This window comes from Xiphophorus maculatus, chromosome 10, assembly GCF_002775205.1.
Source record: "Xiphophorus maculatus strain JP 163 A chromosome 10, X_maculatus-5.0-male, whole genome shotgun sequence".
NCBI lineage: Eukaryota > Metazoa > Chordata > Actinopteri > Cyprinodontiformes > Poeciliidae > Xiphophorus > Xiphophorus maculatus.
Window position 1 is genome coordinate 24010774 of NC_036452.1, and position 25193 is coordinate 24035966.

General features: G+C 40.0%; 2 protein-coding genes across 2 annotated transcripts; one reads left to right on the top strand and one right to left on the bottom strand.

Annotated features, from left to right (window-relative positions):
* Nucleotides 1–463: 463 nt before the first annotated feature.
* On the bottom strand, nucleotides 464–17025 carry rab3gap1 (RAB3 GTPase activating protein catalytic subunit 1). Its single transcript, XM_005811679.3, has 24 exons — nucleotides 16945–17025; nucleotides 16817–16872; nucleotides 15556–15634; nucleotides 15342–15468; nucleotides 14705–14783; nucleotides 13458–13577; nucleotides 12546–12711; nucleotides 11596–11695; nucleotides 11326–11407; nucleotides 10006–10074; nucleotides 9681–9754; nucleotides 9437–9529; nucleotides 8470–8642; nucleotides 8042–8143; nucleotides 7487–7659; nucleotides 6869–6923; nucleotides 5366–5692; nucleotides 5153–5290; nucleotides 4063–4290; nucleotides 3690–3786; nucleotides 3331–3434; nucleotides 2385–2503; nucleotides 2169–2271; nucleotides 464–1323 (listed from the first exon to the last, which is right to left on the bottom strand). Exons 1-24 carry the CDS (start codon nucleotides 16960–16962, stop codon nucleotides 1102–1104), a joined length of 2904 nt encoding a protein of 967 aa, XP_005811736.1. The 5' UTR covers nucleotides 16963–17025; the 3' UTR covers nucleotides 464–1101.
* Nucleotides 17026–17726: 701 nt separating this feature from the next.
* tfam (transcription factor A, mitochondrial) lies at nucleotides 17727–24709 on the top strand. The gene is made up of 7 exons (XM_005811678.3): nucleotides 17727–17990; nucleotides 19417–19559; nucleotides 21671–21741; nucleotides 21940–22089; nucleotides 23436–23531; nucleotides 23860–23916; nucleotides 24007–24709. The coding sequence occupies exons 1-7, from the start codon at nucleotides 17908–17910 to the stop codon at nucleotides 24283–24285; spliced, it is 879 nt and encodes a 292-aa protein (XP_005811735.1). The 5' UTR covers nucleotides 17727–17907; the 3' UTR covers nucleotides 24286–24709.
* The last annotated feature ends 484 nt before the right edge of the window (nucleotides 24710–25193 follow it).

Consider the following 25193-nt stretch of genomic DNA (forward strand, 5'->3'; position numbering starts at 1 on the left):
TTTGATAATTATGGCTTCCAGAGAAGGAAAACCCAAAATTCAGTGTCAGAAAATCAGAATAGCGTTTAAAATGTCATTAATGAAAACTCCTGGTGTCCGCCCCTATCAGCTGATTAAAACACCTCAGAGGTCTCACTCTGGGTCTAATGAACAGTTACCTATTGAAACAAACAAGTCCCTGTTGATCCGTCTAGTTCTGGACCGATTGATGAACAGACCAACTCTCTAATTTCTTTAGTTAAGAAGTTGGAAAATTCCAAGTAGATCCTGGTGGAGTCCAGATAGTCCAGCAGGTTGGAACTGTGGGAAACCAGTCTTTGCTATGAAGCAACATGCTGAGGCTATTAAAAATCAGAATACATGCATATGCATTTGATCACATCCTAATCATCTGAAAATCAATATGAAGAGATTTGCAAAATGTGCCTCTGATCAGACTGTCTGGCATAATGATTCACAACAATTCGTTTTGGACGTTTCATTTCATTTCTGTTTTACAAATGTACAGTACAGACAGGAGAAGTAAAATAATGACATGGTGAAATGGCATAGATCATTACTGCACATAGATAAAACATATATAGTGATGGAGAGAAGTATTTCATCCCTGTCAGGTTTGCTCTCTACATTTTATGTTGGTTTCATTTTAGCGTGGAGAAATAGACCATCATCCTAAAAATCTAAAAATCAAATTTGGATTGCATTGGATAAAGTTACTCATTTGCCCCACGGTGATTCTGATGGTATCACTGTAATGTTTTGGCAGAAATATATGTGAATATGGAATGAGTACAGAATGTGCAATAATGTCAAGATATGACTATGATAAGAAAACCTGTAACCGGATCACTTCTGGATGTCCACTGTTTAGCAAACTAAACCTTTTACTGATAAATCACTTTGACTTTAATCTCTTTAGTTTTAGGTTTAAAAGCTCTTGAACCAAACGCCTCTTCACTTCCTAATGGAGCCTCCGACATCCCAGTAGGAGACCACCACTCTACCTGGACCTGTGACGCCTCTTCTAACAGTTAAGGATGAGTTAAGCAACAAAACGGCAGCATGTGAAGCCTCTGTGAAGGTTGTTCCACCAGGCAGCGGCTAAAAGAACGAAGTGTCTGCAGAGAAGGCCCCCGCCAGCCTGAACTCATCCTTCATCAGCACGCAGAAGAGCCGCTGAGGCAAAGCCTTGGAGTACGGAGCGGGTCGGGGAACACACATTCTCAGCAGGATCTCCCGGCCCGCAGGAGGAGGGAAGTCCGGGATTTTCCTGCTTTCAGCAGCCGGTTCCAGATCATCATCCACTGGAGCCAAAAGAGCCGCCTGAGGAACAGAGGACACTGTCTGCAACTGGGAACCAATGGAGGACCGAGACTGTACTGGTGGAAAACTGTCACGATATAAGTGTTTAATATCAGTTGATATCAATAATTATTGATTGTAGTTTTTTGTTTTAAATATATGAAATTCTGTCAATCTGGTGGATGAAATTTCCTGTTTCAGTTTCCATTCAATGCTGTTATTTTTATTATTTTTAAGCAGTTATGAAGAATAGTGGAGTAAACCGAAACTGCTGCAAGTTGTTGCTAGGTAACCAAAGAGTGAGTGAGTGAGTTGATGCCTCGCTGGCTATGAGAGGTTGAGCCGCTAAAGCCTTTCCTCTGCCTACATTTCCCAGAATGCTGTGGGGTTCTGAATCAGAGTTCAGTTAATATTTTACATGTTGAATATTCAATCAGACGTATCATCTGTTAATATTGTGATATATATTGTTACTGATTTACTGTGTTTGTAGCAAAAGAAACCAAAAGAAAATTACAATAAAAGGAAATGGTCTCAAAACAACAAAATTGTTTATCGCCAAATTACTGGGACAATTTGTCGTCCAGCAAAATGTGTTACAGTGACAGGCCTGGTTATTGTTACATTAATGTGGCCTGCCTACTTGAATGCTGGATTTAGTTTGTATTTAATAGTCAACAATGCAGTCAGGATTCTGCCAGATGTCTGGATCTGGTTCAGACCAGAACCAGATCCGTTCTGGGCAGCCAGCCTCTCTGTGGCTATCGCTGTAGAAATGAATGGAAGTCAATGAAAAGTCCCCACAAAGATAGTCACACAAACGTGGGTATATGTGTGCGTGCTTGTGTGTGTTAGCAGCCACTTACCCGCTGAGCGTTAATAAACAGTCTGTGGATGATTCTGCCGATGCGAGCCTGTCCAGCTCCAAGCACCACTACCTCAGGCTCCTCCAGCAGCGAGATCACAAACCTTCAACACACACACACAGGACACACACACTAAACGCCCAGCAGGAGCTTCCTGTCCGGATCCATGACGACGGTTTGGAATGAGCTCAGCTTCAAACTCTGAGCTGAACTTACTTCTCTAGTTCGTCTGCAGCTTGGCCGTTATCCTCTTCCTCGTTAACAGCAAACTTGGCCTTGAGAGAGCGAGCTTCGGCGATGACCGTCTCCATGGTGACCAACTGGTTAATAAAATCCTGTGTGGAGAGAAAAGTGCTGTCATAACAGAAACGTAGAGAAGTCAACAGGACACACATTATTCTCTAGTTCATTAACAAGTTAGAGCAGTTCTGAAGTCTGGACTTTGACTGGGCCACTGCAACACCTTGTGTCTCAGTTGATCCGACCAGTCTGTTGATGTTTTGCTGCAGTTTGGAATCACTGATGATGAACATGTAGTTATTAATCCCTGTGGATTTTTTTTAAATAACACACTATCAAGACACTTTTATTCTAAACCAGATTATGTTTAAGATTATTATAATATCCTACATCTACAGTCATTATCAGGGCTCAACACAAATGTGTTCCAGAATCCAATATAATCCACTAAAGCAATTCTAGTCAATAAACTAAAAGAAAATGTTAAATTTCTGAATGAATGAATGAAGAATGGCTTTTATTTTGGTAAGCAGGATGTGTGCTTGTAGCGACGCAGCGAGGTAGGTTCTTATTTTGCTCTTAAACAACCTGAAGTTCAGACGTCAACTCTGCAGCTATAAACCATCAATATTCTGATGAAAATATCCTTTATTAATCTCATTCAATATTAAAATTTTCTGAGACGCTGAATCTGGGATTTTCATTATCTGTAAGCCATAATTATCAACATTACAATAAAAAATGCTTGGAATATTTCACTCTATGTGTTACAAATCAATATTGTTCGTTAGTTTCAAAAATGTCCAACTTTTTTTTTGTGCAATATTAACTTTTTTTATCTGTACCTGGATAAAAATGACGATAAAACTTGCTTTCCCTTTTATTTGCTCTTTTAATGAAGTCCAGAACAGGAAGTACTGACCTCTAGCTTCTTGTAGTCGTAGTTAGCCGAGTGCAGCAGTTTGTTGGCTTGACTGGCAGCTTGCTGAATGCTTTTCTCAACTGACGGAATGTTTTCTACCGACTCTGTTGGAGAAACATACAGAAAACACAGTTAGAATAAGGATTATTAAAGGGCCTGACTTTAATAAAACACTTCAACTTGTGCAGCACACTGAAGTCGTTGCTGACCTCACCTCCTGAATATCATCGTCTCTACTTTAATTTATACAATGTTTTTATAAATTCTTTTTGCGTGTTTATGATGAAACTCTTTTGTGAAAGAGACTGGTAAATGTAGATGCTTAGAAAACAGACATGAAGCCATCAAACAGGACTCACCTTCCTGCTTCAGTTTCATAATAGCAGCATGAAGCAGGCAGGGGAGCAGGTGACGGGCCAGGTCTCCGGGCTTCAGCATCGCCAAATAGTGCAACACCTAAAATAAAGAAGAAAGACATATTCCTGTGATGAATTTTGTTTTTACATCTGATACTGAAATGTGGATTTTTGTGGTCTTCCTAAAATCTTAAACCACTAAAAGAATTATTTGATGATTGAACTGAGGTGATTTTTCACTAGACTGAAACAGCTTGACGTGGTAATGGAACCATCATCCCAGTTTTTAGCAGCTTAAATATTTTCCTAATATTTTGCAGCTCAATCAAGTGTGATCACTTATAAATCATGCGTTCTGTTTCCCACTGATTGGGACCTTTTCTGCCTCCTTGGTGTCATCAAACAGCCTCTTCTGGCGCCGTGCCGGGGTCACCCTGGCCGTGTCCCACGCCTCCACCCACATGTTGCCGGGGATTTTCATTCTTGCACTAAGTTCTCCTCTGATGACAGTGGATCCGTTCCCGTCGACCACTTCTTCTTCTACATAATCCCTCGGAGAGTACCAGCGGACAAAGTCCTCCAAAACACAGCCAGGGTTGGCTGCCTGGAAAGAAAAAGAGAAGGCCATCAGAATAACAAAAAAAAAGGATTGCTTCTGCTAATTCTCAGATTCTTCTTTCAAACCCTAAAAGAACAGTGGGCAAATAAATAAATACAAATTTAAGACACTGTGTCCTGCTGCTGCTGATATGACGGCTCGTGTCTGTCCAATCAGAGAGCAACCGAACAAGCTGAACATTCCTGAGAGGAAAAACCTTTACTGTCTAAGACAAACACGAAGGTCAGACTGAAGGTCACCAAAGCAAACTTCTGGAATCGAGACAGAAGAGTCTTAGGCTATGTTCACACGGCAGGTGCAGTACTTAACTTTATAAAAAATAGATGTTTTTTACATACATATTTCCCCAGAAAACCTGATAATCCCAGTGGTATCACCAGTTTTTTGTGTTACTTTTTTTTTAAAGTTACAAAAATGTGGAGGTGCACGTTAAGGCATCAACATTTGGACATAACAGCTTGTCAGGTGTGCACCCCCCAACACCCAGTAGCTTAATCTGTCTTTACTGTCACTGGTGTATTAAAACACCATTAAACAAATGAGTCCAGCTTTAAACCTAAAAAATGTTTTTTTAAGTCATAAACACAGTGCTCTAGCGCCCCCTACCACCAGCATTAGTAGGTTTTCTGGGGGAAACCCTGAATACTGGTCCCATTACTACCAAACAAAAATTAGAAATGTAAATGTAATCATCTGTCCGGAACAGAGGACATGCTTGGCATAAACCAAACACAGCAGTCCAAAGAAACTGTGTGTGTGTGTGTGTGTGTGTGTGTGTGTGTGTGTGTGTGTGTGTGTGTGTGTGTGTGTGTGTGTGTGTGTGTGTGTGTGTGTGTGCTCTCCTCACCTTAAAGGATTCCATGTCAGAGAGCAGACATGCACTCTGCATGCGAGCGCGGAGGTGAGTCCCCTCAGCCGACGTGCCGAGCTTAGCCAGGACTTCTGACTGCTCCTCCAGCTGGTCCTCTGTCATGGGGGCCGGCTCCTGAAAACCACCATCACACATTCTAGCTAGCAATCCAAAGGAGAAAGCAGAAGACTGGCAGAGGGAGGGCGTTACCTGGGTAACGGGGACATAGAGTAGCTCTGCAGAGTGCAGCAGGGTCATGTTGTTGTAGGGGTGCAGCCTGCCGTCTGCCTTCAGCTTGCTGCTGTCCTTTCCTGTCTCGCTGTGGGAAGACTCCATCTCCCCCTGGTCGCTCAGGCACTCAAAGAACTCGTCCTCACTGTCGCTCCAGGAGTCCCAGGATTTACCCTGAGGTGTTTCTCTGGTTGTGGACGCAGAAGCTCTTCCACCGGACACTTTGCGCTCTCTCTCTCTGTTTCCCTCCTGCGCCTTGCGAGCTTCATCTCTCGCCCTCTTCCTCTCGATGCAGCAGTTCAGCATCTACCCACAGGCAAACAGCAAGTGTGTTCAGATTCACTGCAACACAGACAGCTACAGGAGATCCTGGCCACAGCTAGAACCATAATGACTAACAAAACCTGGACAGTGAGAGTTACATCATCATCTACCATCACTAAGAGTGACTTCCCTTCTGGGTCCCTGGATAGTGTTTGTTTTTAAATTGTACAATTATGCTATTTGCATGAACATTGCCAAAGTTATAGCATTTGAAAATGTTGTGTATTCTGAATGGGAATTAAAATTTGTCATTATTATTTTTTTTATGTATTTAATGTTCCTTTCAGACTAAATGCATCAATTCTATTGCTTCTGCATTGTCTGCCATTGATTCCAATTAAAAATTCATTTTTTACTAAGCTATTACTGCAATTTAATGTGTTGTTTTATTCCCTTGTTTTTAAACCCATGAAAATGATCTTATTGTATTATTTTCTAATCAGTGCAGATATTAGTGTGCTGAAAAGTAGGGGTTCAGTTTTCAGGTCGATCGCTGACCACCGATCTTTGAAAAGCCTGACCTGCTGACTCAGATTTTTGGCCAATGTTGATGTTTTTGTCCTAAATGTTGATAAATATAGCAATATATCATTGAGTCGGCAACAGCGAGTGACTATTGTTAAGTACAAACATGCAGATTTGACCCGGTGGGTCTGTCAGTCAGACTCTCTCACAGCAGAATATAAGATCAGCTTCACATGTACATATTGGACCATCACCAATCTCCCAAAATGAAGGAAATGAGGGCCAATTTATCGGTGCACCCAAAGTTAAAATCTATCAATGTGCATATACAGTGTGGGAAAAATCAAACAAACCAATAACGTTTTGACAGATTCACTCTTATCTGATTAAATATGAATAAAATAAGAGTCACTGTCAACTTTTGACACACACAGGTTGGAATTCAAACATTTTTTCCCTAACACTGTAATGTGTTTGTGTTGTGGGTGAAAAAACGATGGGAGAAAAATGTTGGACCTAGTCTCTGACAATTAAAATACTAATGATTTTATTTTTTTTAATGGAAATGTTTCCAATTACTTTTTCAGAAAAGGGAAATGTCATTTTTAAAAAATAATTATATTTAATAAAACCGATTTCTTCATATCAAAAGTGTCTAGGAATAATCTACGTCAGATTGGTTTTAAAAATGACCTGAAACTTTTGATGCAGAAGACAACAGCGGAGATCTGGAGGTCCGCCTGTTAACCTGCAAATAAAACAACGGTTAAAGCACAAATTTAGATTTCCATAGGTATAACCTGAGTTACTTCAGCTACTCTGGGTTATGAAAATCATTAACCTCATTGGCATGTTTACAATCATAACTGTCGAAAAATAACATTAATTTAAGAGCATAATTGACCCAACTGCTCAACTTTCAGTGACCAAACATAATAAAGAATAAATCACTGTTTCAAGAAGAAACAGCTTATGCCCATCAAAACATTTATTGATGGGTATAAGAGTATAAAGAGGGGAGAATAGAAAAGCATACCACACTTTTCAGATTGTATATTTCTAAAAAGAATTTTTTATTTTTTTACAAACTGTTCACCTCAGGTTGTAATAAAAAACCCCAAGAGGTATGAATATTTCTGCTTTGCAGATTTACTTATTTTATAATTGACATGTTTTCACACACAGTTGAAGAGTGCTAATTGAACATAATGCTAGAAATGTGTGGCTGTCATGCTGACATGTTGATGCAAATCAACTAAAATCTCCAGTGACTGGTATGGAGCTGTGCAGATGAAGTGTGTGTTCAGCCACCCGTAGATGAGGTAGTTGTTTTCCCAGCGGTAGCGCAGCTCCAGGACAAACTCCTGCCAGAGGTGTGCGACAGCCGCCAGGCCACCGTAGCTGTAGTTGACCATGCAGAGACACAACGCCAGGCGGTAGGTCAGACTGTCACAGGGCGCCGACTTCAGCTGGAGGAACAGGTTCTGAGGAGAGGCAGGAAACAGAAAATGACCTGCTTATTTAAAGGGACAGCTTCCTCTCAAATAAAGCATTTACAGTGACTTCTAATAAACTAAACTTAACTGGAGTGTTTGAAGTGACTATTTTTATAAAGTGGCCTGAGACAATATTTGCTGTGAATTAGCGCTATAGAAATAAAGTGAAATGAATGGAACTGATGATTTTGGGGCAGTATCTTCTGTTTAGAACAGCAGAACTGATGGCTTAACATCCACATGTTAAATCTATTAGAGAAACTCATTTTTCCCATAACTGTATTTATGTGGAGCCTCGTTCTTTCTGATCAAACTCCACTGATAAGGACAAGGCGATGCTGGTTCAGAACGTGTTGATGGCCAAACATACATCATCTGGGCTCTTCTCCTGCTCAGACGTCCTGCAGGAGTTTCCTTGTGTAGTTTTCTCTTTGTCTGACGACTTTTCCACCGCAGCATCAGGGAAGAGGTACTGAGAGGAAAAACAACATAGTTCAGACAGAAACATGAATGTTAGAGTGAAAATAAACATTTGGACTATGAAATGCTGTAACATGTATATAATGAAGGCCAGGCTGTATAAAGGATCAACTGTGTGGGGATTCCCCACATTCTAATCTTCCAGTGAAATTCATGTCAAAGCTGTGCTGAATAAAACCCTGTGGCAGTCTAGACTTCTGCAGGCTATCCGTCTGATTTGTCCATGGGTTGTGGACAACGTCCTGTAGATTTGTCTCTGTCCTCACACTGATTCATGTTTCATGTGCCACAAAACAAGCTTGTACGAGTAAAGCGCACCAGAAGGATCGAGTTGAGCATGTCAATGTGAAGCGGTGACTCATCGACGTGCCGGTGGCGGCGGATGCGTCTCCGGGCGTTGTGGACCATGCTGGACACGGACAGTTTGCTTAGCGGGACCTGCGCTGCTGGCTCCGTCAGCTTAGACAGGGCGGAGCTGATGTCGCTGTTTTCTGCAGGGAAAGATTACAGCTTACACTTACACATGTGTTAAAGGGACAGGATTATGTGTGTCCTTGACAATTTGTGCCATTTTATAGCACTATCAACCACATTCACTTCAGTTGTCATAAAAATGCTGTACAAAGTAAAATTTATTTTAAGTCATATGTGATACATACAAATATAACTTAAAATAAATTTGCCTTTGTAATTTAATGCCTTAAAATTGGGTCTCTGTCTCTTTAAAAACTCCTGCTGTTTCTGAAGCTCCGCCTTCAGGAAGTCATCACAACTAGGCTCCTCTATTAACCCTTTAATAACGTTTTTAGTAGCTTCTATAATGAGCTCAGCTGATGCACAGTTCCACCAGGTGTTTGCTAATGGCTGCTGGCTAGTTTGAAGGAACTGAGGGGGGCAGACACAGAAGAAGGATGCTTTGTGATGCTTTAGGTTAAACGAATCCTGAAACCACAAAAGGCTCGACTAATTTAAAGCAGCTCAGTTGGAAGCTCTGTAGCTCTGCAGTAAAGATTGGATTATCACACTATAAATGTAGAGTCCTTATAGTACAGTTTGTGAACTTTAGTTCATGTATTTGGTTTGTAAAATCTCTAAAAAGTTGTAGTCTTATGAAGTTGTTTTGCATTTCCCCTGACCTAGTTACAGACGTTAATGATTGGGTAAAATTTAAAACGCCAACAGGAAGTAATCGTTTCTCAGTAGCGGTGAGTCCAGACCTTCTGGATAACGTGAAGCATAGAACTAGTGACTGGTTTTTACAAAAGAGTAGAAGAAGCAAACTGACCCTGGCCGCCTTCTTCAGCGTTGCCTCTACCCAGGATCTCCTCTGCAGACTCTTTCCGACAGCAGAGCTTAAAGAACTCTGTGATAAAGTCTCCTACAAGGAAATGAAAGTCACACAGAACAGTTAGATGATGGTTTTGTAGTTCAAACGTATTCTGCTGAGCCATACAGGGCCTGTTCCTACAACAAAGTTGAAAACCCCCTGAAATAGCAGAGGTGTGAGTGAAAACACGTCAGCCACCTACCCAGTAAGCACTGAAGGTTGTCAGCAGTCCGAACTCGAACGGACCAATGAGGAGCTTGGAGCGGGTCAAGGTCACTGTTGGATAGCAGGAGATGAGGTTGAACACATCTCACATGCTATCAGTTAAATCCCTCCCAACAATCTACTGCTACTCAAACGTTTATGCAGCTTTTAGAACATCCTGGATATTTGAATAGAACGTAATGAACACCAACTTTACTGATATACTAAATTATGATAATATTTTGAGATAATCAGTTCTGCAAGTGACAGACAGTTGTTGTGCCACACGGGTTGGGGGAACTGTTAGGACTTAAAACACTCACCTGTACACGTCGTTATCTACAACGATGCCCTCTGTGAGGTGAGGCCAGGTGGTTGCAAGATGAAGTTCACTTCAAAACAAAACGGGGAAGAAACAAAAGGAGTCATATAAGCTGGCTTTTTTTTTCTTTTTAGAAATGAACATAGAACAAGCACAGCATCATGCCAAAAATCTAGATAGAATCTCATGCATGTGCAAAGAGAGACCTAGATGGCATAGAATGGTCATGTACTAAAGAATGACTTACTCACAACAGCTAAGCATAAAGAAACACATACTATGGGCCTGGATGCCATATTTGGGCCATTAATGATTTATTTGAATAATTTTTTAAATAAAATGTCACAATTTCAGCGATTTAAAAAAAATAAGAAAATAAATGCTCGCATTTCTGGGAGATTCTCTTAAATCCACACAAACTGGAGGCATCCATCTTGGAACAGAATCTTTTAAAAAGTACTTCTGAAAGTTCTAAGATGTTTTTTCATTTGACAAGATTATTTCTTGTTAGTCATTGACACATGTCATTTAATTATTCCCAAACATACATCCAAACTGTTTCTGGAGTGGGAAAAGGAGGCAACAATAAGCTTCTGGAGTGCTCTTCCCAAAGACGAGGCTTCAAAAACCAGCAGCATTTCAATAAAAAAACTAAACATTTTTATTGCTAAATTATTGAATAAATTGACATACGAACTCAAAAACCATATCTGTTTCTTTTAAATCTGTTATTCATGTTGTTCAACCATCAGACTGGAGCAAAATGTTGTTCTATCTATTCATGTTTCCAGAGTTTCAGGAACTCCTGATTATTCATAGAACTTCTTTAGAAATGTGAATGCTGACATTAGCATTGGGGACGTCTGTTCTGCTGCTACATGTTTAGCATTGAGATGATATTTTAGGCTTGAATAGCTTCACTGATAGGCTAACTCCTTTTAACCAACTTGAACACAACAATAGTGTTTTGCAAATGCGTCCAATCAGTTCGCTTTAGAAGCAGAAATGAACCCCAGTGGGATGAGAGAAGCGGCTTTGTCTTCCACTGCTGCTGCCTGTGCGTCAGATTTATGAGTGCACCAGAAACAAAATACAAAGGTTCCAGACGTTCATATAGAACAATGAAAATACAATTAAATGCATTAAACAAATTTTAATATGTTAAAATTTTGTATAATTAATTTCTTGAAATCACGGCTCTAGTAAGACTGTAATCAGAACAATACATCTGGTACTGTACTAAGAATATTCTGTAAATATTAGTCATTATTTTGTCCTAAATACTGTATTATTTAATACTCTCACCAAAAAACACTATTACCTGATTGGCTCCTCACAGGCTCCAAAGGGAAGATTTCCAAACTCCACTCCTCCTACTTCACCTCCGAGCAGCGTATCAAAGTCTGACAGGAACAGAACCCAGCCAGTCAAAAACAGAGCAAAAACACCTTTACTGGACAATGGCTCATCATCTGGGACACACTCTGAACCCTCTGTGTTTTATATATAATACATCCAATGAGCAAAGATATAGAGTTATACAATCCAGGTTTAATGGGACACAGACACAGTGAGCTATTGATGTGAATACCTGGTGGCTGCTGCGGCCATGAAGACTGCTGCCAGTCCTGCAGAATGTAGGTGTAGCGAATAGCGATATCAACTGGAGGCAGAGGGAGCAGGTTGCAGCCCTGAACCAAGAAAGGAAGAGAAAAACTGAAAACCTGAATTTAAACTGGAATGGCTTTCTGTCTGTACACCAATCTGGTGAAAGTTCACTGTAACACCGGCCTTAGAGTGGGGGGAGGGAGATTTCTAGTGAAATGCACAAAAACATCGAACCGTTAGCCTTTGATGTGGAGGAGTCAAAAGACATTAATGTGAATGACACATTAATGACTTAGCTGAGTAACTATCATTATTAAGTTTGACAATTGTGATGACACCATGATACCACAGGCTGATGTTCCTGTAGTTTATGTTCATATGATCTGCGATCATTTCCATCTTGGGTGGAAACCTTTCTATTTCGCACATGGCTTTCTTTTCTTTTTTCTGTTTTGAGCTGATGTCTGCCTGGAACAGACTGATTGGAGTTAAATTACACAGAACACTGGAGCTCATCCTCAAAAACAGAGGAGCTTGGAGAAACAACAGAACTCAGCTGAAAATGGAACAAATGTTGCAGTTTTGGTCTCCAATCGAACCGACTCTACCTGACTGTCAGGTATGAAAACTCTACCACCATATTATAAGTTCCTAAAAACATTCATGTTGGACAATTAGATCGCGCTCTTTCACTGACACACTGCTTTCCAATTAAAGTCCAGCTTAATGCAGAACAAAGGAAAAGCAGGACCACTAATGTAGACAGCAGCACTACTAAGCATTGCTGACGGAAGCTGATTGAAGCTGTTGAAGTAAAAAGAAAAGAAAACTTTGCAATGACAAAACTGTCAGTAATGTGGAATGATGGTGCCAGTGTGTATATATTGTTTTCAGCTAGTTTTTCTGCGATGTATTTTGCTCCTCGGTACTCACTATTTTAGACTTAAAGATGTCCAGGAGGCCTGACAGGTGGTTGTACTGACTCGGCACCTTGCGCAGATGGACAATCTCGAAGTCGGTGCGCACGCCTGGGCCTTGGCACTCCCCAGCATATATCCGCCTCCACTTCTGCTGGATCTGCACAAACATGGGGACCTGACTGGACACACATGATGAAACAGAGTGGTTTCAAGACACATTGCTTCGCACTGCTCAAGAACCAGCTCAGTATTCATGTCATACAGATCATGCTTCACTGCACTGTGCAGAAGTAGCTGATGTTTATAGTAGCTACTTCTGAATAATCTTCACATGCTGACACATCTCTATTATTTTAGAACTCTTCCCCAGATTGATGGACAAAAACAATTTCTTCTGTCCATTGTTTTACCACAGACCTGCAAGCTTTGGAGCAGCAACATGTCTATACCGCTGCTGTTATAGAGGCTTCTGCCAATCATCACTTGATCAAGTGTCTTATAAACAGAATTGGACTATTAAACCTTCCTATTTTTAATCTTGTGGAAGCATCAGTGGTATAATGTTTGGTTTTGGCTCCCTCTTTGTTTAGTGCCTCATTAAGAATCAGCTTTCTACAGTTTAAATCACTTTAGAAGTTGGTACAGATCACATTCATTTCATTATGTCCCGATAAATAAAACCTGAGACTACCAGGATGGACCATCTACCATATCTCATTATTACTACTGTGACTGGCAGTGTAAAGCAACTACTCATTGGGGGCTAATGAAGCCTAACTGAATCTCTACCTGCTAATCCAAAAGCAGGAGAAAAATAAAACATTTTGACATTCAACTGGTAAGTATGTTGATTTGAACTTGACTGGAGGTAAGAATGAGAAGACAAATTCAAATATGTCCAGCATGAGCTGACAGAGGGACTCGCCAGCCGCTGTTGGACAGAGACATGGAGACGGAGCTGAGCAGCAGATTGCATTTGGACTCGCTGATGATGGCTTCACAGTTGGCCCCAGGGCTGATGACCACAAACTCCCGCAGGCCATACCTGCCAACATAACAAGGAACAGAATGTTCACAGGAATACTGTAGAAATGATTTAAAGAATGAACAGCTGGTCAGATTTAAATACGTATCCAAAAAGTGTCCAACATGGTTTCTAGATGCAAATTGAATTGTTTTAAGACCTTTTTAGGATGAGTAAAAAAAAAAAACCCTTAAGGTTTAAAAACATGTTTTACTTTAACTTGCACAATAACTAATGCATAACAAAAGTGAAAAGTAACCAAACAGTAAGGTTAAATTCAAAATCTTCAGGTCTGTTCTAACACTGAGGAGGTTTTCCGTCTAGAATAGTTACTTCAGCCCCTTCCAACAATATACAGAACCTTTCATAACCGTTATTGATGGTGAGCTTAGCTTAGAAAAATTCCTGGTTTCAAATAAAATCCTGTAAAGTATTCAGTGGAAGTGGTTGTAGATAAAATGCAGCAGTTAGGAGCAGAGGTCGTCCATGCTGAAATCCAGAAATTCCCTCAAACCGTAATTATTTATCAGAATTATTGTTTCCCTAATCCTATGTGAAAATCAGCAGATAGTGAGACACCACTAGCTCTTCCACCACCTTAGTGGACGGGTTCCACTGTTCCCTTGAGCAACACAAACTATAATAAGCTTGAATGACATGCAAGGTGCCCACTGCTGCATGTGAGTGACTGCAGTCAAACTTGGCACACCTGCTTTAATCCTGCACAAACCTGCAAGTTCCCACTGAGATTATACACCAAGAAAGCCATTGTTGACACAGTGGGACAGATTCAGCCGAACTGCAGACACAGGTAACCAAATCAAACATGGGATCAGGGGGAGGAGGATGCATGCTCCCTATTTTCAGCATAAACAGTGACACTTCTGCAGTTTCATGAATAAAAACTGCCCCAATGGGACTGATGTTCTGTCATTAACCATATTCCACCCAGCCAATCATTTTTCAGTTTAGAAACTTTGAACAGTCTGGTTAACACTGTTTCTTGCTAAATTAAAGAAAACCTAGTATGCTGTGCTTCCACTGGAGGAGCTACTGGAATGCATGAGGAATATTGTCTTATTTCTATATGGATTAAATGATCATTCATTTCTTTGAATAACATGCAGAATGGAATACAGTAGACGCACCATCTGACCAGGCAGTGGGCTCGAGGAGGGAAGTCGTTGTGCATACACAGAAGATCTTGCATCGCCAAAGGTAACATATCTGGACAGAGGAGAGGAGAATATGAGACAACACTCACTAACACACAAAGGAACATAATTACTAATCTTCTGAATTGGTCCCCAAAATAAATTTTCTCATTTGATTAACTTTGAATTACTTTGCTTGAAGTGTAAGACACATCCTAAGATGAAAAAACTGACCTGAGACAAGTGAAGAAAACAATTCAGCTGAAATTAGATGGTAGAAATTGTTACTAGAAGAAAATAAAATATCCATCACTGGGTTCAAATTTGTTTAAATAGTTCTAGAATATTTTTGCTGAATTTGCTGGAATATCAAAATGACTTAATAATGTATACGTTTTTGGTTTTTGGGAGGGATTTTGGTGGTTTTGGTTTCGTGTTTCACAAAAACACTTAGATTTTTGTGTTAGATCAATTTCAACCTGTGGCTCTCCATAGAAGTGACACCTAGCTTTTTGTTTATTTTGACAGAGATAGTATTAGATCAGTTGAAGTTAGAAACACAAACAAGGTCATAAGCAGGTTTATAGTGAAAATGCATTGAGTTTTCAGCCATATTGGAAAATGGCTGTACCCTCTTCACTCTTCCCATTCTCCGTTTTACAATCTTCTTTCAGAAAGTGATGGGTGATGTAGAACTTAAAGTCAGCAAAGTGAATATCCAGCGACTGCTCTCCCCAGCTGCCATTGATGTATGCACCCTGTGATCACATGGCATCAAATAGTTATTCATAATCCATGATTAATTGTCATTCACAACCTCATACAAATGAATTGAAGCAGCTCACCTTTTCTGGAGATGTTTTTTCCACGTAGTTTTCAGTCAGCTTCCACTCGTTCAGCACTTCCTCAACTCTGGACACAAACCTTGAAAGAAAAAACTGAGTTTTGCTTCGAGGCAGGAATGAGTCACACCGTCTAGCTATGCCATGTGTCCATCCTCAATTCTCTGACACAGAAAGTCCAAAAGCTTACTATGACATTGAATAATTCTAATTTAGTTCACGAAATACAACTGGCTTTAAGAGCAATAAATACAACAAATACAGAAGCAGTTTGAAGCAGCTCAACAAAATATTCTCTAGCTGGTAGGTTAAGTGGTGGTTCAATTTGAAGCAATTGTAAGGAAACCAGGAAGGTCGGTATAAGGAAGTATAAACAAAATGTCCAAGGCGTAAGCTTTTAAATTAACCAAAAAATAAAAAGTAAAAGAAAAATAGAAACATCATTTCTATCCAAACAGAAGAAAACGGTTCCAGTGGAAGCAGCCATGGACTGGAGAGAAAAATAAGATCCGGGGATAAGACCTGAATTTGGATTGGCTGGAACCATCCTAAAGAAATATGTAAAGATGACTACCTGAAATAAACAGGTACTTTCCAGGCTGCATGTCAGGTAGAGCAGCAGACAGAAATGCACAGAACTCTCTTTCCATATGTCTGGACTAAGCTGGGTGAGGATGATGTTTTTTCAAGCTGATAATGCATCTTTCCACTGAGCAAATATTGTTAAATCTTCTCTTATCTTCCTAAAGACAGGAAGATCAGATCAATGCCAGCAACGAATCCTGACATCAATCCAATTGAAAATGTAGGGGGGGACATAAAAGAAAAAGGTACCTAACAAGACTACGTTCTGCTAAGCTGACCTGTCAAATGCCAGGAAACAGCAGCTGACAGGTCATTGAAATTTGAATAAAAGTTAAAATATCAATGTTATTTTGTGACATACACTTTACCTTCACAAACCTAGACTTTTGGAGTCATTGTGGCATTTATTAAAGTCTCATTTCAGGTATTTTATTTCTTCCACCTCCTGTGAGGAAACAAAAATTCTGCATTTTTTCTAAGGAACAGCTGCTTCAACCAGGACAAGCATGTTGTAATTTTATGGTAGATATTTGTAGATATAAGTGTTCAAACATTATCGCTTGAATGTGTACGAGCCTAATGATGACAATACAGAGACAAAAAGGGCCAACCAATAACTAAATATCCAAACTGTAGGTCCTCCATTAGGCTCTGAAACAGGAGCTAAGGTTTTGCTTACCGCTCCCATTCAGACGCGGTGGTAAAGTCTGTTATCTCAAAAACCTCCGACTCGGGCTGCAGACAGAAGGGAGACATGTTCAACATATGTTCTGTTTTAACTCCAGAAACCTAAGCAAATAAACTTACATCGTTGTCAGCAGCCATGTTGAAATACAGTTTTGTTATTCCGTTTTTTCTTCTTGTCAGTCTTTGGCAACTAAACCTTGCGTCAGTGTAATGCTGCCCCCTTGTGGAAGCAGATGAGGGCAAACCGAAAAAATGTCGGCATTTAAAAATATAATTATAGGTGAAAATATTCACATGGAGCCTGAAATAAATGTACTGAAAACGTTGTTTTGAAAGTGAAACAAAATTCGGTTGTAAAAGAAAAGAATAATTAAAACAGCAAAAATTTTCACTCTGATTTGTTTTTTAATCCCAATATTTGGGATTGAAATATATTTTTATACTCAATATTCAATATTTCTATTTAGTGTCGTTTTAATCTGCCTTCGTTTTAGCCCCACATTGTATAAAGGAATCGACTACATTCTATCTGATTGATTGTACATGACCTAGACTTCTGTCTTGAAAACAGTCTTGTTTTGACGTTTATTTTTTAAATGGACAATTCAAATGAACTGATTTTGAATTTTGAGTTCTATTATATTCTATTTAAGAACTGGTGTGATATGCAGCACTCGTAGACATGAATATTATGTGTAGAACTGAGGTATCACTGGACAACGTTCATTTCCATATTTGTATGTATAAGGTATTAGATTTATAAGAATCATAAATAATAAAAACTTCTGTGATAGACAGCTGACTGCAAGAATGGGCGCGCGTCGATTTAAAAAGTCGCTTCTGCCTCTTCCTTCACTCCAGTGGATGGCGCTAGAGGGACAGGAAAAAGACGACGGCAACAGAAGTATTACCCACAATGCCACAGTGAGAGCGCGCTATTATTAGTTGATAGGGGAACGGAAGATACACTGTATCGTATGAAAGAAGTCTAATGCATGGGTGTAGCCATATTGCAGTGTCTTTGAACTGTTCACCCGCTTCTCCGTTTCTGTTCAACGTCCTGCTAGGCGTTGGAACACCGACATGGCTCCATATAACCTACTGACGGCCACCGCTAGCCTCATGGCTAGGTCATTCAGTGCATTCTACACAAACACGCCTGCAAGGTAGCGAACAGCATGTTTCTGTTAGACTGATGATGTTTGTGCCGAGCTATAACAATATAGTGTTTACCTTCAGTTTATAGATTCTAACGTATTTGCAAAAGTTTAAACGTCTGCTGCAGCTTTTAGTTTTTATCATTTTTGATGCACCGTCTTCTTGACAGAATATGTCATGATACATATTTATAATCTCGTAATAGTTCTGTGTTAAACTGCTGCATCTGAAAGGGTTTATTGTTAAGGTTTAGAAAAGGAGGAAGCGGCTTTCAGGGTCAGAAGTTCAGATCCGTTCATCATGGGCATCCTGCTCTTTTCCAACAGTGGCATGATTAGGCAACTAACAAACTGTTTATCAAAAATATCCACAGAGTTGTCAATTTTCCTTGGATTTTTTTTATAACCTACTCAGGTTCGAAACTCTGCGTACTGGCTCCAACACGCGGTTGTAAACAGTGAATTTTTAAAAAAGACTAATTTTCTTACATAAAATCAGATCAAACTTTTCCTGTTTTAGGTCTATCAAAAATAATTTTGATTTGCTAAATGCCAGAATACTGAATTTTTTTTAAAAGTTTATATATATATATATATATATATATATATATATATATATACACATTTTTCTAAGTCTACTGCACTTCTAAACCATTTGGAAAGCCCAAGCTTCTGATAGGTTATTTTATTTCACAACACTTTGTGGATGTATTGTTTTGCAGCCTCAGCACAATATGCTGAGGCTGCAGCGCAATATGCTGCAATATGATTATTGCAATATTAGTGTATGCAATATTTATAGTGCAAATGACTGTTTGGATATCAATAATTGCAGACTAATATATTCCAAGTATTATGAACCTTCATATTTCATGCTAATCTAATATTGAACCTGTGAAGAAAATAGGCAAATGTCTCAACTGATGTCATTAATAATATTTAACAGCGTTGTCACTAGATTTTCTAATATTGTGCAGCCCTAGTTCTTACTGAAGTACAGAGGTGGCAGTATCATGCTGTGAGGAGGGGTTTGTCATGCTGTGAGACCCACATGCTGCAGACATCTCTGTTCCAGACCATCATGAAGTGGTGACACAGTGAACCTACTGTGGTTTTCAGTGGTGATGTTGGAATCAGCTGTTTGGGAAAAAGCTCCAAAGGTCCTTCTCAACCTGTGTAAATGTGCAGCTCTCCTTCACAGGTCTGGTGTCAAACAAATCTTTTATTAATTTGGCCAAAGAAGTTCAAAGATTTTTTCGTAGCAGTCTGGAAGCCATTGAAGGCCAAATTTATCCTCATCCATGTTTATGGTTATTTGAGGGAAGTTTCTGATGGAACCTTCTGGTTGCTTCTTGAAATGTTATTGTTTGTGACAGAATGAGGGGGCAGCAGCCTGATGTGTAAAATGTGAATGAATGTCTGTTGCTGTTTTCAGATGCGCCAGTATCGTCTGCAGTGCAAATATCAACCCAGTGAAGTATCTGACCTGGCAGGCCAGCGGCCCACCAAAGAGACCTCTAAACGGATACATGAGATACGTTCTTCAGCAGAAACCAGTTGTGATCAGTCAAAACCCAGGTAACCAGCAGCTCTGGCCTGTTAAGAGGAAAATATCCACATGACATGTTGTAGGGGTACGGTAATCGATCTGCCCTGATTTTCTTAGTTTGGGGCGATCGGTTGATACTAGTGAGTAAAAACCGATCCTGATCTTAGCTTCCTCCACAAAGGTCTGAAAATCAGCCACTACCTATATTATCCTGCAGGGCATTTCAAGGTGTGGAGCGTGTCACCTAATGGGGGGCGCCAGAGCTCTTCAGCTTGGTCTTTGTGACATGAAGAAAAAAAATAAAGAAAAAGTATTGGCAAACATTTTACCAACTTGACATGATAGATTTTGTTTACATCCAGAAATTTGGCACCTGTGCACAGTGCTGGAGTGTGTTTCAGTTCAGTTAAAAAACAAAAAAAGGCGACACACACACATCAACTCTGACAAATCATCAGTAGAGCAGGAGTTTAAATGAGCTGATCAACCACTGCTGTGTTCAGACATTAATAATCACAAAATAAACATCAAGCCTGAAAACGCAATACTGTAACAGACTGAGTGTCCTGTCCTCTGTGTGGGACATGTTTACATACAACAGAGGCATTTGTGTCAGTCAGTTGCTATGGCAACAAGTCTGTGTGCAACACAGCCGACATAGAGAGTGAGGAGAAAAGAAGAAAGCCAGTGGTTTTCAGTTGTTCAACAGTGTTTACAGAATTAGCAGGTGAGGCTTTTATAGATCAATTATCGGCTTGAAAACAGTCCATTCCTAATTTCCAGTGTTTTGGTTTTTTTTTCTTTACTCTTCACGGTTTCTGTGGGCTTTGACTGGACACTTCCAGAACCAGCTGAGCTACGTTACAAATGCTGGTAGAAATGGTGACTCTGACAACTTTTCCTCTACTGGAAAGTTGAGTATCTGCTGAATAACAAGAAAGCTTAACATTTCATCAGAACACATCAGAAATCCACTTAGATAGTCAGATCCATAATATTCCGTTAAAAAGAGTGCATACAGTAGGGTATGTTTACTGTATGCTAGTAACTCGGCTGGACGGTAGTAGCCTCTTCTGCTAATCTCCTCTCAAGCCGGGTTTAATAAGTCTTTGCTGGGACGATTAGATTAGATGTTAATCCAGTTTCATCACAGCTCTGAACTCGTAATGGCAGAAACTGCAGATCTGAACCGACAAAAATGTGTCGGTGTGATTTTTGAGTGTCCAGCTGTTAGAGGACATCAGCTTTTATTCAAATAAAAACTGTTCCAGCTGTAAGATTACTAAGTTTTTTATTCTGATGGGATTAATCTGAAGATGTTTGTTTAGATTAAAACTAAACTGACTTTGAATATGAAGGTTTCTCACCAACGCTGTGGACCACCTTAGAGACATCTAAAAGATTTATGAGGTCACAATGAAGAACAGTCACACTCAGTTCCTGATTCACAAACTCAACATGTACATAATTATTAAAAACCATGATATTTAGAGAAAATAAAAAAGAAGGTGATTATTAAACTCAATTTCTAACCTGTAATGGATTAAAGTCTGTGTGTGGTGTTAGGTAAATTGTCTGAGTCTGTATGAGTTGCAGACTTAGTCCAAGTCAGAGATGATTCTCATGTGGGGAATTTTGGATTTTCAATTTTGTAAAGTTGAATCTGTCTGTCCAAGTGTGAAAATGACAGACGACCTTCTGATTTTCCCATCATAGTTTAGAAAAACATTCCAAGATGAAAAATATTCAGTTGACACGACCCCTGATCAGATGTGCAATTAATGTTTAAAATCTTTTGCACATATTATGGTTTTACATTGCCGCTGCTGGGAGCTTATCATATTGAAAGCTTAAATATCCCGTGGTGGATATTTACATGGATGTGATATTTAATGACTGAGATGCCAAAGCTGACATGGAATGATGAGGAAACAAAAGAGGTAGACAATGTTCACAATCATCATTTATATAGCTTTTGCAAAATTCAGCAACAATATGGCAAACACAAGCCTAAGGCCCGTCTGGTCTTTCTCATCTAATTCTTGACCCTGGATCAATGTGCAGGCACTGAGAGGAAGAAAAGAGCATGAAGCAGATCATGTGATTCTAATCAGTCTGTCTTTCATTGGTTTTCCTTCAGAAATCAAGCTGGTGGATGCAGTCAGGAAGATCGCCCAGCAGTGGAGGATGATGAGCCCAGAGCAGAAACAGGTATTACTAACTCCATTAGGATTTGTTGGAGACTTCCTGAAATAAAAACCAGACTCTTCCGTCTGACTGTGTGTTTAGTGTCAGACTTGTTCTCATGTGTAGCTCCAGGCTTCTACCTGCTGCTGCCTCCATGTGGTAATCATCATGTCAGCCTCCTGAAGCCCCAGCTGTGGACTAAATCTGTTGTCTCTCCTCCAGCCGTTCCAGCAGGCCTCGGTCCAGGCCATGAAGCAGTTCAAGGTGGACCTCCAGAAGTACCAGGCCCAGCTGAGCCCGGCTCAGCTCCAGCAGCAGGCTCTAGAGAAGAGGCAGAGGATGGCTAAACGAAAGGCCATCAGAAAGAAGAGGGTGAGAAGATGATCATCTGTTTGGCATGCAGGGTTCTTCCTACACAGCCTGGAGGAAAAGTCTGGAATTACATCTCAGGATAAGTGTGGAAAAACAAAACAGCTATTTTCAGACTTTAATTCCACCTCCAATGTCTCAGTGATGGTTCCTTCCTTTCATCCCTCCTCCTTTGTGTCCTCTCTTCCATACTTCTCCCTCACTCCATTCTTTTCTTGTGTTCTTCCATCTTCCTGTCCTTTATTCCATCCTTTGTTCCGTTCTCCCTTATCCTTTCACCTGCTTTCACTCCTCCCTTTCTTTTATAGTGTCCTATCTTTTTTCTCTTTACTTCCTTGTGTCCTACCATCCTGCCTTCCTTTCCTTCCTATAATCTTCCTTCATGTCTTCCCTTCTTTCTTTTCAATATAAAGAGTCATATCTTTTTCGATATGAGAAGTTCTTTCCCTCCTCATATTTTTCCTACTACATTTTTGTTCTACCTCCCTTCCTTCCTCTGGTCAGTTTTTCCTTCCCTACATTCCTTTTTCCTTTGAGTCATTTTTTCCCTTCTTTAAATCCCCTTTTCCTTCCTTATGTTCATTTTTCCTTCGCCAGTTCCTTTTTTTCTTTCTTTAGATTTTTGTTTTACTGCCTTGGTTCCCTTTTTCATTCCTTAGCTTTCTTCTTTCCTTCACACTCCTCATTTCCTTGCTCTACCTGCTCATGCTGCATTCAAGTACAGCTGGGACACTGGGTTTTTTTACACCAAACAGACTTAAACATGTTTTTCTCAAATATGGCCTCAGTCTCATTTAAAGATTTCTAAGCCCTGACTTTATGTTTTCCATTGAAATAAATTCAACCAAATCTCCAGTTAGCTTAAACTTTCGACCTTTTTTAATTTTTAGAAAATAATCAAATGCACTTCAGGAAATGAAAGATACTGCTGACAGTGTTTATTTTTAAATCTGTTTTTTGTTGATTGAGCCATAACAAAAACATATTGTCACCTTCCCAAAAACAAGTCACTTTTTTTTCAAACTCTGTTCGACATAATATTATATGTTTATGACCGCTTTAATATATATAAAAAATCCTCTAATCACTCACACACAGTTAATATTAAAATGCAGCTGTGTGTAACTGTGGTGTAATTGAGTTTTGGCTCAAAGTCAGTTTATTATTACTGCATAAAGCTGTGTGTGTGTGTGTGTGTGTGTGTGTGTGTGTGTGTGTGTGTGTGTGTGTGTGTGTGTGTGTGTGTGTGTGTGTGTGTGTGTGTGTGTGTGTGTGTGTGTGTGTGTGTGTGTGTGTGTGTGTGTGTGTGTGTGTGTGTGTGTGTGTGTGTGTGTGTGTGTGTGTTTCAGGAGTTGAACGTCCTTGGGAAACCCAAACGGTGTCGAACTCCTTTCAACATCTACATGTCGGAGCATTTCCAGGAGGCCAGAGGAACCACCACCCAGGTGGGATGACCACACTGTGGTCCCCATTCTCTTCCACTATGTTACGTCACCAACAGCTGACCGGGGAATTTAGTAGTGAGGAAATTTAATCACAAACTTAATGCTCAGGTTCATCCTATCATGGTACTGTTGGAGTTCACTGAGCTCCTGAGAACAACCCAATGTGTACAGAAGCAGTCTGCTTGACTAACAGCTGAGTTATGTGTACCAATGTGTGACACGGTGTACCAAGACAGTGAAATCCCACCTTAACTTCTTTACAGTGAAGAATGTAAACTGTGAACACTTGTGAAATTTACTAAAACATATATTGTCGCGACTGTTTCAGGCCAAATTGAAGTCGCTGTTGGATGATTGGAGGAATCTGTTCAGCCATCAGAAACAGGTTTGGGTCCTCTATGATTGACTTTTTTTTTGGTTTGCTCACCTGTCGAGTGTATCTAGACGTTCTGCTGATCCTTCTTTTACGTCTCAGGTCTACATCCAGCTGGCTGAGGACGACAAGATCCGCTACAAGAACGAGATCAAGTCATGGGAGGACCACATGGTGGATATCGGACGTGAAGACCTGGTCCGGGAACAGACCCAGAGCAAAAAGAAAAAAACTGCTGCTGTGAGGAAAGCAACAAAGAAGACGGCAGCTAAATCGGTGAAGAAGGCCTCTCCCACACAGAAGAAGTCAAAAACATCCAGCAAGGCGAAACCGAGTGCTTCAGCTAAAACTGTCCAAAAAGGCTCTGCAAAAAAAGCCTAAGATGTGATTAGAAGGGAGTCCAAACGACTGAAACTAGCTCACCTTTTTGTTTTGCTTCGTTTCTTCTTTTTTTTTTTTTGACCGCATCACGTTAGAACTAACTCATATTCTTCTTTTATATATTCTAACAAATAAACCACTACTTTCGTAGGTCTATTTTTACATAATGTGAGTTCATTATTTCTGTCGCAGCTCAGTCTGAATCATGTCGATTTGTATTTACAGTGTTTTCTTCTTCAAACGAACATCTGTGTTGATAGTAAGACTGGAAGGTTTTTTTTTAGAGACATTTAGAGACGGTTGTCTCTTCAGTCTGCATTGATTGTCTCCGTCCAAAAACAAGTCCTCTGAATTATAGTATTACTGGAAAGACTGAGCCTTGATGAGATATCCTGTATTTGTTACAAAAAGAATATGAAAACCATCAGTGTCTGTTGTTTTTCTAAAAAAAAGTTTTCAGTTAGAGATGGTGGATCCTGACTGCTGTCTGCATTTGTTGCTGCATCTGAAGGCAGTAAAAAGGATGTTACGTAAAGACTGTATGAATATTTTTATGATAGTATTTGTTCTCTTTAGCAATGAATTTAATTCAATACTTAGTCACAATAACTCAAGGTACTTTATAGTGATGGTGTCTTGGTGTGGGGAATATTCCCCTGGAACATTTGGACCTAGCCTGGTCGTTGCCTTGCTGTGCAATTCTGCTCATTTCAATTCTTGCTTCACTGCACAGGCTGACTTTTCTCCCATTTACTTGGATTCCTTCAGGACAGCCAGCGAACAAAAGGGGAAGTTGTGAAGGATGACGTCAATTTTCTGCGCTGTTTTAAAATTGTAGTCTGCTTGTAGTTTTAGCGACGGCAGCAGAGGAAGTGAAGGAAGCCGTTCAGTCCATGTTGGTCACACTT